The sequence below is a fragment of the Kogia breviceps genome, chromosome 9, assembly GCF_026419965.1.
Source record: "Kogia breviceps isolate mKogBre1 chromosome 9, mKogBre1 haplotype 1, whole genome shotgun sequence".
In the NCBI taxonomy this organism is placed as follows: domain Eukaryota; kingdom Metazoa; phylum Chordata; class Mammalia; order Artiodactyla; family Physeteridae; genus Kogia; species Kogia breviceps.
In genome coordinates, this window is record NC_081318.1 from 75,380,540 (window position 1) to 75,393,512 (window position 12,973).

Consider the following 12,973-nt stretch of genomic DNA (forward strand, 5'->3'; position numbering starts at 1 on the left):
AAACAAATTTAATTTAAAAATCCATTTACAACTTGAGAATGATCTATATATTTAAGAACTATAGTAAAGATACCTATCTTCCCCACAAGAAGCCAGTGTCAGCTAGAGCCCAGGACAAGTATAAGGTGTTCAAATAGGAATCAGGACCATGGAGATGGAAAACAGAAAAGCTTTCGATTCAGCAAAACAGGGTAACAATGAAAAATACTGCTCTAGGAAGGAAAGCCAAGACTACTCTAAAAAGGGAGAATACAACCTACCTGTAGAGATAAATAAGGACCTTGGACTAGGAATATTTTAGAGTCCACTGGATAAACAGAATTCACACTGCAGAAGAGTGGTAAACAAGACTTAGCTACATTCTACATGCACCTGACTTGCTTTTCACAGTTCGTTCTCTTTAAATCCTCATCCTTGACTTTTTTGTTATCATAAACAGGAGTTGCCAAAGTGTTAGAGTTGTTAAGATTGAACAAGTGTAGGGAGACAGGTGACAGGTAAGGTTAAGGCTGTAGCCTTAAGACACTGTGCCAATCCTTCAAGTGGTAGCCAATATAAAATCTGGAAGATATGTAAGAATCTAGTATATACAATAAATTCAAGTAGTCTTTTCTCATTTTGGTAATTTACTGCTATATAATATTTCTGGCAAATGATTTCTATTTTATTGCACGGTACACATCTTATTCCATTAAATGCACTTATGGACACAAACACAAATCTTCTTTCACACATACATACGTGCAAATACAATTAAACTTCAATATTTCACATTTTTAACTGCAGGACCTATATTTTTCCCCTAGTTCCCAATATGTCCACCTAAATAGAAAGAAAGGAAAGTGAAAAATGAATTAAAATTCACTCTTGCATTTCCTGTAGTGGTAATTTTGGAGCAGTTATGGCCACAACGGACTCATACGATCTGGTTCATTGCCTCTGTGTATATTTTCACTTGCTAATGCTTAAACAGAAAATGGATCTCTAGGGGAACATGGTGATATCTAATTAAATGACTTTCTACCTGTAATCTAGTCCCAAACTGTAGCATAATTTTCACTGAAGAAACTGATGTATGTTTAGACGCTGACTATATGTTTTAAACGGTAGCATAATTTGCCTTGAAAATGGCAAATATTTACTACCTTTTTTGTGCCTTCCTAAAGGACTTCCGAGAACTGGTCACATTACTTTAAAAAAGGAAAAGATTGAAAATGATAATTGGTTAAGCTGGAAAATTTCATCATCATTTTTTTTTGGACATACTGTCTCCTAGATTCCCTGAGTAGAAACAATGGCAACTGTTCTCATCATCAACTTTCTATTTCGTTGTGAATAATCTCACTCTTCTCACTTTTGCATTTTCTCTATAGATATCACAGAGACAACTAGAACTATCAAATATACCAAAAGGAGCTACCATTTTCATTGCAGTTTGTAGGAAGGAGAAAACAGACAATCGATTTTGTTTTACTCCAATATATGTTTGCTTGGAGCAAAGAAATGGCTTTTTGCTTCCCATTCTATGGTTAACTTCTAGGAAGGTGATAGTAATCTCCTTACACTGATTCTTGCCCACTACAACAACTTCTAGGTAGGAGGCGAGTATAAAAAGAATAAGAAATTAAATAAAAAATAATAAGTTATAAGAAAATGGAGAGAGATGGAAAGCATTAAGAAGGTCATGGTAAATAAAATTCACTTCCAGTAGAATTTTTAAATAATAAAATGAAGCAGTCAGGAAGGGACAAACAATCTTACAAGAAAATTAACTTCTAGAAAATAGAAATGCCTAGAGTTGTATCAATACCATGGGATTCTTTACCAAGACGTCCAGAAGAAAATGTTAAAGTCCCTATTGATTGTTCCGTTTCAATATGCAAGTTTACCTGCTAAAGAGTTGAAAAATCAAAAACATTAAGGAATATTTGCAAACAGTTGTGAATAAAAACCTAAAATGTATTAATAATTGAAAAATGCATTTCCTACTCTCCTACTGTGTTGAAATAAAATTTAAAAGCCAGTACAATGTTTAAATAAATTTTCAACCGTATATGTAACACAAGGGGCTCTGTATTCTTATTGCCTGCCATTCATGGATAACAAATGAAAAGTTAAAGGTGATCCAACAGCTCTTTATTCCATGCCACTATGATATTATTTACTAAATTTAGGAATTACAGCACCTTAAGTACAGAGAAGAAGGGGACAGCAATAACAATCCTCTAATTTGAGGAGTGTTTTATTTCTTACCGTGTCTTTTCCACCTATGACCTCTTATTGACATGCTGGTTACTGCATTTCTTGATATTCTAGAAGAAGTTGGTGTGATTTCAACTTGAATACACCTTGTACCCTCCTTACTAGATTTCATGGCACCATGAGGCAATGAAGCCTGTATTGCATTGGCAACCTAAGAAGGGAAAATACAGTTCAAGATTGGCATTAAACAGATGTATTATTATACCCTTAGATAAAACAAGATGCTAAATTCTTTTTTCAATTTTGTTTATTGAAGTAGAGCTGATTGACAATGTTGTGCCAACCTCTGCTGTGCAGCAAACTTGCTCAGTTATCCACAGACACATTCTTTATTTATAGTCTCTTCCATTATGGTTTATCCCAGGATATTGAGTATAGTTCTCTGCGCAAGACATTAGGACCTTGTTGTTTATCCCAAGATGCTAAATTTTAACAGATTTTTAAAAAGAATAATTTCTTCAAGATCTTTCATAAGATCCTCTAAAATGAGGAGTAAGAACGCAGAAGGAGACATGGTTAAAAATATATGTGATGAAATTTAAAATTCCAAAATACTAAATTATATTTCCAAATGCCTAATGATAATTAATAAATGCAGCTTGAGCATGTTAATGAGAATATTCTTAGAAGTGAAAATGACTATTCATATCAGGCTAAGACGTTAGTCTAATGAAATCTTCAAATTATATATACGTTTTTTGAGGAACAAATTTCTGTACTATAACAGGAACATGAATCACTGAGTATTAATCATGTATTAATGCACTACAAATGGCTACTTCTCAATTTATAGTTCTAAATTGAGAAATTTTAAATTACAAAATTTACATAAATGAGACACCTACCAGCAATGGCTCTGGATATAATTCTAGCTGGGCTCTGTATATAATATCATCCAATGCTTTTTGAGCTAGATCCCATTCTCCATTATAACTATAAAATTAAATGAAGTACAATTATTTTAAATTAATTCTATATAACTGAACAAGATATAATGAGAAATTGTTTATCTTTAATAAGGAAAATAATAGATTGTATTAGCCCATTGCTTAGCATCCCACCCTCATTAAATATATATTTCTAAATCTTTAAATTCCTTTCAACTGTATCTGAAAGCCTATTAAGAGCAAAGAAAATTTTACAGATGTACATTTCTTCTCTAAAGAACATGTCTATAGAACAGACAGCCCAAAAGCTAGGCAATCTCAAAGCACTTTACGCTTTCAAAACAAGTCAGAGCATAATAAATTACATACCTTAGAATAATGTTCAGAACACTTTATGATCAAACTACTCTGTAACTCCCATGGTTTTTAATGAAAATCTACAACTACTGTGGCTTGCAGCATCCTAAGTAGTTACTTCTTTGTATTCACATAGTCATTTAGAAGTGTATGTGACATATGCTGCAAATATCACAGAGATATTGGGAAAAAAGTACATGTGTATATTAACTTTCAAAGATATGGCCAAACTCTTCCTAAAAATTGGCTAAATGATGGAATGGACAGAGAAATAATGGCTTGCTCATCTGACAACAAAATAAAGAAGTGTGAATTACATCAAGCATGCAAGTGAGGCCTAAATAATGGAAGCAGCATTGCTCTCACCCTAAAAACAAGATAAAGCCAGGTAATCTACAAAATCATAACTTCTCATGAATCCAACAAGGAGCTAAATAAAGTCACAGGGCAACCAAGTAGCCCAAAACCCAATGGCAGCCAGGTGCCCCTGAAGAGAGTGAGGCCACAATGCAAGTGGGTAGAAAGAAATCAGCTAAACTTTTCAACAAATTTCTAAAAGCCAGGTGTGGGCCAGTACAAGAGTACAAAAACTCTGGAAGAAAAATGAAGCGCAAGGCGGGGGACCAGAGAAAGCTGCTCTTTGTAGTGCAGGCCTGAAGGAGAAGAGTGGCCAACAGAACAGGAAAGGCACCAAGATCCAGCCAGACACTTTCAGTGGAACAAAAGTTTAAAGGCTTTGGGGAAAGAGCAGCAAACCCTTTCACCCCGAGGGTGGAGGTGAAGACCAACTCACTCTTGCTGTGAGGGAGAGAAAAAGAAAAAAAGCCTCTACATGTAGGGGAGGATCAGGAAATCATCCTATGCTGAGAAGAAGGAAGGCCAGGGGTATCTTACCACTGGAGGAGGGGCAGGACCAATGAGGAATTCCCACCCAGATAAGCAGGGACATAAGGCCTGCTTAGAACTGAGGCCAGACGAGGACATCAGAAAACACCACTTCTCCTCCCTCCCACCCCCAACCAGGCTAGTATACATCTAGAAACATGCAGCAGCACTCTACTGCTGGAGGAGGGGCAAGAACATGGAGGGAGACCCTCTCTGAGGTATAGACACACTGGGAAAGCTAAAAGCTGAGGATGGAGCAAGAGTATTGAGGAAAAACCCTCCAGCAATAAGTAGCAGGTAACATAAAAGGAATTTGAAGTAGGTGGTGCAATATAGGTAATCATAGCAGCAACGAATCCAGTCCCAGCTCACTCCGGCCTACAAAAACTCTACTAGCATCCTAGAAAAGAGGCATATCCATTTCCAGGCATAAATAATATTTATCTCAATCTTTACTGTACTACCCATGAACAAAATAATGATCAATCAAATATTACAAAGCACACAAAAAGAAAGAAGAAAACAACCGACTATCAAGAGACAAAAAACAACCGGACCAAATTCAGAGATGACTCAGATGTTGTACTTATCTGGGAAATTAAAATAACTGAGATTAATATATTAAATGGTCTAGTGGAAAAGAGGGACAACATGTATGAATGGATGGGTAGTTTAGCAGAGAGATAGGAACTATAAGAAAAAGCCAAATGAAAAGGCTAAAAATAAACACAGTAACAGAGATGAAGAACCCCCTCAGTGGGCTCATTAGTAGACTCAACATAGTCAAGGAAAGAATCAATGAACATGAAGATGGATCAACAAAACTTAATCAGAAACACAAAGCAAAAAGGAGAGAAAATAAAATAGATCAGAGAATCTAAGAGCTGTGGGACAATACTAATGGTCTAACACAGGGGTCAAGAAACTTTTTCTTAAGGAGCCAGATAATAAATATTTTGGGCTCGTGGGCCATACAGTCTCCACTGCAACTAGTCAACTCTGTCACTGTAGCACAAAAGCAGCCACAGACAATACATAAACAAACAGATATCACTGCTTTTCAATAAAACTTTTTAAAAACCAGGGAGCATGCCAGATTTGGCCCAAAGATCATAAATTCTGCCTTCAGTTAAGAAGCTTATAACCTACTGGGGAAAATTAAGGTATCAAGTGAATATAATATAAAGTATAGTAAGATATGTGTAGTAAGAGAAGTACAAAGTAGTAAAAGATAGGGTGCAAAGAAAAATACTAATATCTCAAGTATCAAGTAAGACTGAGCATTAATATTAGAAATTAATAGCAAATTCATAATAAACTTTGATGAAAGAGGCTCTAAGATGTTGCTCAAGAATTAAAATTTCTGGAAATGGAAAAGAGATCTTCATTAGGGAAAAAATGCTACTTGGAAATTACAGCAAAAAAAAAAAATTGAGTAATGAAGAAAGAAACTGTAAGTGTATTTAGGTGTCACTAATTTTCATTCTGTCCCTGAATTAAAGAAAGACGGTGAAGTGTTTTAGTTGGTTACAAATTCTTTGGACTATTAAAAGATATGTTTTAAATAATAAAACTGTTATCAAGATACTGATTCATATTTTTTTCAAAAAAATATGCTGATTGTTTATTGAGATTATAATATAGTAACAATAAAATAACAGACTATAATTTTCCAAAGAGATCAAAGGTTAACTTTGTATATGAAATAAACTTACAAGGCAAAATAAATTCCTGTTAACATTTGCACCATGAATCCTGAAGAAACCGGTACCCTGCTACTTACACCTCTGTATTTTCTTACATGTTGTCGAGGATATCCACAAACACAGATTCTACAAAGACCAAAATAAATATATTTGTAAAATTAGTAAAAATTAAGGTAATTTATTTTTTAACATTTATAAGCCAACAATGTACAAGGTATGCTCTCATGACAAACCAAACAGCAATGAAACAAAGAATCTTTCAAAACAGAACATTTGTTTGTAACATTTTACTGAGTAAGTTAGACTGGGAAAAAATGTAGAAAGCTGGGGGTATGTTAATATAAAGTAAGTGAACCAGATTCTCAGAGTTGGTTCACTAATTTTGATCAATCATTATTATTAACCAAATTATTAAAGATTTTTGGTCATCATAAAACCATAAAACATGAAACTCAGCACTATTCATCATGAATAGATCAGTGGTATGATCCTCTATTCCCGATAAAGTTCTTGACACAAACTGCAGGCTCCAAAAAAGTATTCTAAAATTAGACTCAAACTTCATACAGTATATCTTAATAAATTTCAGATAGATTAAAAATTTTAATGTTAAAATACCATAAGAGGGGACTTCCCTGGTGGCGCAGTGGTTAACAATCTGCCTGCCAATGCATTGATCGCTGGTCCAGGAAGATCCCACGTGCCGTGGATCAACTAAGCCCATGCACCAGAACTACTGAGCCCACGTGCCACAACCACTGAAGTCTGCGCGCCCACGCACTGCAACAAAGAGTAGCCCCCGCTCACCACAACTAGAGAAAGCCCACGTGCAGAAACGAAGACCCAATGCAGCCCCCAAAAAAGAAAGTAACATCAGGGAGTGAAAAGGAAAGAATAAGAGGAATGTATAATTATCCCCACATTTATTGGGGGATTTGGATAGCTGACTGGCTGGTAGTGCCACTAAATCAATTAGGACAAGTAATACATACTGTTTTGGAAGGTGCTAAGTTTCAGACATGTTTATTTTTAGGTATACAATATAGGTGTCACTTTTGTCTGTCATGCCCTCTCTCCCACCCCCAATGTCTTCCATTAATAGTACCTCTATCCCTCTTACCTTTAGGAAGTAGTCTCCCCCTATAAAATTAAGTATAACCATGTGATTATGTTGAGGCTGACAATAAAACTGCCTGTGACAAGAGATCGCTACTCTAAGATCTATTCTTCCCTTCTTCCTTTTAATAACATATATAAAGGCATACTCTCCTCCATACTCCCCAACCAATTTTAACTAGAACTATGGCCACCTGCTAGAGACCATATTTCCTAGGCTTCCTTGCATCTAAGTGTGACCAAGTGACTAGTTCTGGACAGTGGTCTGTTAACTGAAGTCGTACAACTTCTAGGCTGTACCCTTAAAAGGCAGCTGCTTGCCTTCCACTCTCTTTCTTCCTGCTTTCAGGATAGAAGGCAGATGTAATAGTAGTGATCCATCACCATACAGACAAGAGTAACACCCTAGGGAATGGTAGAATCTCAAGAAAGAAGGAGCCTGAATACGTTAGAAACAGAGCCAATCTGCCCTCAGACCATCTATCAGCTTGGACTTTTATGTGAAAGAAAAATAAATAGCCACTTTATTTAAGTTACCGTTATTTCTGTTAAAACAGCCAAACCAATATTTAACCTGATACAGTACCCTTCCAATACTACTACTATACAACTTGGCCCTATAGGGGTTTGTATAAGCTTCAGATGGCACAATCGAAACTCTTGCTGGATTGTTTTTCATAGTGAACCTGGGAGAGATGTTCTTTTCCCTGAGTTCACTAAAGGAAGACAATGTAAGCTTTTAGCTGCCTGTGGTCACTGCTCTTACCACATAGAAGAAGCCTATCTTCAGTAAAAAAAAAAAAGTACAATGCCAACAGATGAAAATGAGGTAAGAGAGAGAGAGGAGAGAATAGCCTGATAACAGTTGAGCCTCTGCATCTAGTTGACCCTGAAGCCAGTTCCATCCCTGCTCCTCCCAGGTACTAACAGCCAAAAAGTTTCCCTTTGATATTAGGTAGTTTTACGTAGGTATCAGTCAGTTGCAACAGAAAGAGTTCTAACTCTTACAAGGTATCTATGGGACATCTTGATGAAGATGTTTGCTGAATTGGATACACAGGTTTAGAAATCAGGAAAGAAGTATACGGTTTAAGAAAGAGAATATGGTCAGAAAAATAAGTTATTGCTGTTATTACACAATTTTTAAAAAACATTGTCATAGCTCTAGGATGGTCAATCAACTTTTAAATTTACTTTAGGTAAGAACTAGAGAGATAGTTCTCTCAATTCACAAAAGAAATAGGATTCCAGGTTCTCTTGTTTTCTCTACTAGCTACCTATAAGGAAATAAGCAGTTATCTGTTAGAGGCTGTATTTACTTCTTTATTCAGAAGTGCAAAGGGTTAGTGTCTTAGTCCGTCTGGGCTGTTATAACAAAATACAACAGACGGAGTAGTTTATAAACAACAGAAATTTATTTCTCATAGTTCTAGAGGCTGGAATCACAAGATCAGGGTATCAGCATGGTCGGGCAAGGGCCCTCTTCGAGGCTGGAGAGTTCTTCTTATATCTTCACATGGCAGAAGGGGAGAGGGAGATCTGGCTAAGAACACTAATCCCATTCTCAAAGGCCCCACTTCCTAATACCATCACATTGGGCATTAAGATTCCAACATAAGACACTGGGGATGGGGGGAACACAAACATTCAGATCATAGCAGTTGGGGGGTTTTGTTTTTTTGTTTGTTTTTTAGCAGTTAGTTATTAATAACTACTAAAACTTTACCCAAACTGTAGCAAGTGACTTCAGGAATTTTGCATTTATCAATGAAAGATTTTTTAAAAATAAAAACTGAATTATTTCCTTTAATCATAATTGTACTTAACGGATCACAAATCTGAAGTGGAAGAGATCACCTATCATTCATTCATTGAACAAATAGTTATTAAGTTTTTATTGTATGCTAGGCATTTCTCTTGAACTCTAAGGAGACACCAGTGAAAAAAACACCAAAGTTCCTGACCTCATGATATTCCAGCAGTTGACAGGCTATACCAAATGAACAAACAAGGTAATAACAATGTTATAAGTGCTAAAAGGAAATAAACTGGGGTGGGAAGGTGCTACTATAGAAAAGATGATAATGGAAGATCTCTCCAAGTAGGTAACATTGAGCTGAGACCTAAAATAATCTAGTGCTAGCCAGCTACAGCATAACTCATAATGGCAACTCTTTACCCTCGTTTCTCCAGTTCTTTTTTTTAAAAAAAATTAATTAATTTTTGGCTGCTTTGGTTCTTCGTTGCTGTGTGCAGCTTTCTCTAGTTGTGGTGAGCGGGGTCTACTCTTCGTTGTGGTGTGTGGGCTTCTCATTGCAGTGGCTTCTCTTGTTGTGGAGCACGGGCTCTAGGCACATGGGCTTCAATAGTTGCAGCACGTGGGCTGAGTAGTTATGGCTCGCGGGCTCTAGAGCAGAGGCTCAGTAGTTGTGGCACACAGGCTTAGTAGCTCCGCGGCATGTGGGATCTTCCTGGACCAGGGATCGAACCCGTGTCCCTTGCATTGGCAGGCAGATTCTTAACCACTGCACCACCAGGGAAGGCCTCTCCAGTCCTTGCTTTTAATAATTAAGAATTCTGATTTACTCATCAGTACTCTGAATGCTCTCTTCAAAGATATTCTTTTCGCATAGATCCTTCACTGAATTTACATAAAATGCAGAACAAAGCAAAAACAATCAACAAAGCTACATGTCACATGAATGCCTGACTCCTCTGTTCATCAGAGGGTATCCTGAAGTTGCCTGACTTCCCTTTACAAATCCAAAACATAAGGCCACGACCTTATGAAAGAGCAGCTAAGTGGCCTAACCTCCACTGCTGTATTAAACTTACTCTGCGGTCACATATAGGTATCTCCCAAATTCACAAACCATGATAAAATAAAGTTCCTTTTAGAAGGCATATTTGTCAATACATTTCTTTCTTACCACTGTGGCCTCTGCCGCCGCGGAGCACAGGCTCTGGACGCACAGGCTCAGCGGCCGTGGCTCACGGGCCCAGCCGCTCCGCGGCACGAACCCATGTCCCCTGCATCGGCAGGCGGACTCTCAACCACTGCGCCACCAGGGAAGCCCTGTCAATACATTTCTGGAAGAAGTTCTAAGTATCAATTTGTAAGTGAGGGAAACTACTGCCATGATTCTCATTCTCTGTTGAGAGATACTATCTCTTTCTTAGACTGAGAGAAAACCTGGGAGATTGTTCTCAATATACTGAATTACAAACGACAAAATGATTAGAAAGCCCAATTCCAGTGGGGTTGCCTGGAGAGAATATTTATTTAGAACTTAAAGTAGAATAGAAAATAGATTAACTACTATCATTAGATCATCAGACCAGTGAGTAGAAAATAGCTAGAAAAAAAGGGAAACAATGATTTTTCTATTTTTTAACTTGAGAAATATTTAAAATTTGGTCCAGTCCTATTTCCTATCCATCTGGATAAAATACATAGACTATGAAATAAAACTAACCAATTTCAAAACCTCTTCCTTTTCTGCTCTGCTTTTTAAATAGGAGAGGGGAGGTGAGAAGGCCAGGAGAGCAGAAAAAGTGGGGGAATAAGGGAGAAAAGGAAAATGGAAGGAATTCCTATACAGTAATGAGCACTTTTCTCATGTTTCTGCTCTTTGAAATTAGGAGCCTAATAAAGGCTGCATCTTCTATCACTTTCCTCAAGAGAATACCATACACAAAAATAGTGCTTGGGCTTCCCTGGTGGCGCAGCGGTTGAGAGTCGGCCTGCCGATGCAGGGGACACAGGTTTGTGCCCTGGTCCGGGAGGATCCCACATGCCGGGGAGCGGCTGGGCCCGTGAGCCATGGCCGCTGAGCCTTCGCGTCTGGAGCCTGTGCTCCGCAACGGGAGAGGCCACAACAGTGAGAGGCCCACGTACCGCAAAAAAAAAAAAAAAAAAAAAAAATAGTGCTCAAGTTGCTGGAGAAGAGATTATTTCAGATGGGTTGTAAAGGAAGGATGGAGAAGATTTACAAAGGTGGAAAGGTGTACAAAGTAAATAATAAGCAATGAAAAGTCAACTGTAGGTTCTTTCAACAAGGAATTTCCAAGTATAAGATATGCTCTAGAACGGCTGGCAACTGCAAACAGGTGGGAAAAAAGAAAGAGCGGCTGTGTATCTATAGTGAACATGTGTGTTCATCATTGGGGTACTAGCTATCATTTATTTAATGATAACAAAGTGGCATACACTGTGCTAAGAGCTTGTTCTCCCTCTCTCTCTCTCTCTCTCTCTCTCTCTATCATTTTATCAGTCAGGAAAATTAATCCACAAGATGGTTTATTTGCACAAAGCTGTCCCTTATAGACAAAACAAGAAGAAATCTGTTCAGTGATCAGGAAGGCTGATTTAGGAATCAAGAGTGGGTCAGGGTTTCATTACAGATTCACAGGAACAAATACACTGATCAAGAATCCCTAGCAGTACATATTCAAGTCAGTCACCGAGGTGACTCACCAAGTGAACAAAATCAGGACAGTCCCTTAGACAATGGGGGAAAATTTAATTTACAGCTCAGTACAGTTTCATCTTTAATATTTATATTCTACATCAACAGGCAAGATAAGCCATTTCTTAAACACAAGTTTATTAAAAGAGATGCTCAACAGAAAAGAAAAAAAGACTTCCCCAAATTTAGAGGACTTAGGAATATACTAATAAAACTTATTTGTAGTATTGGTGGGTATGTTGCTTTTAGGAGGGCCATATGTAATATTTAGTACTAGCAGAAAATAAAAACTTGCTGACTAAAACTCAGTCTACCTCTTGCCTCCTTTCAGATCTCTCTTCTAGTGGTCCATGCACATATGTAGGAGGAGAACACAGGCTATCAAGCTGGCCATCAGTCTGCTTACAGTTAACTGAAGCAAAGCTTATAGTTAACTGAACAGATTTTTGACCAGTAGAATAGATTTGTATGTATGCGTGGAGGGTAGGAAGTGTCCAGGATTGTTTTAATTCCACGATTCATTACAATCAGAAGGTTAAAAAAAGAACAGAACACATTTGTCACTGAACCTAGCTCAGGTATTCCACGAAATTTTTCTGGTTGCATTTATGTGTCCTTCCTCCTAGATAACCCACTTTATCATTTTGGCATAATTATCATCAACAACCAAACTAATCAGCAATCTGAAACAACTGCCACATGGCCAAAACAACTTGATTAGCCATAACACAGTGTGATCACTTTATTTTATTCTTCAGGAAAACCTGCACCAGGACTAAGATCATCAGGAATCTCTTGTACTTTAACTATCATAATCATTTATAACTTACTTATCACCATAGTTCTATAACTAATTTTCCTTCCATAGCTCTGGACTAGACTTTGCTTGATTAGATACTAGTGCTTTCTAGTTCTTTGCTATACATCTTTAAAGTGTACACCTTAATTAGAATATCTGATAAATGATTAAGAGAATCCAGAGTTAAGAGAAATAAATAACTAGATTTTAAACTATTGAGAATACATTAATAGGGAAACAAAAGCAAACTAAAAAAGATGGAAACGATAAATTTGATGGAGTTCCTATTACATCATGTTCTGTGGCTTAAGAGTTAGCATTATTAAATAGTTTAAGTCTTTTGTGTTTTTTTTTTTTGTTTTTTTTTTTTGCGGTATGTGGGCGTCTCACTGTTGTGGCCTCTCCCATTGCGGAGCACAGGCTCCGGACGCGCAGGCCTAGCGGCCATGGCTCACGGGCTTAGTTGCTCCACGGCATGTGGGATCTTCCCGG

General features: G+C 37.3%; 1 protein-coding gene across 9 annotated transcripts in view; it reads right to left on the reverse strand.

Moving 5' to 3' along the window:
- The window catches only part of HYCC1 (hyccin PI4KA lipid kinase complex subunit 1), a 95,031-nt gene that overhangs the window by 19,815 nt on the left and 62,243 nt on the right, over window positions 1–12,973 (reverse strand). For 8 of the 9 annotated variants that reach the window (XR_010842260.1, XR_010842261.1, XR_010842259.1 and 5 more), the window contains exons 8-10: window positions 6,107–6,223; window positions 3,108–3,195; window positions 2,254–2,413 (exon numbers count right to left, since the gene is read on the reverse strand). Coding sequence is in view for 6 of the 9 variants with exons in the window: in XM_059074170.2 (XP_058930153.1) it covers window positions 2,254–2,413; window positions 3,108–3,195; window positions 6,107–6,223 (365 nt within the window). In the remaining 3 variants the exon portion in view is untranslated. Of the gene's footprint in view, window positions 1–784; window positions 823–2,253; window positions 2,414–3,107; window positions 3,196–6,106; window positions 6,224–12,973 lie in introns of those variants that run through there. The other variant, XM_067042660.1, reaches the window with a different exon arrangement.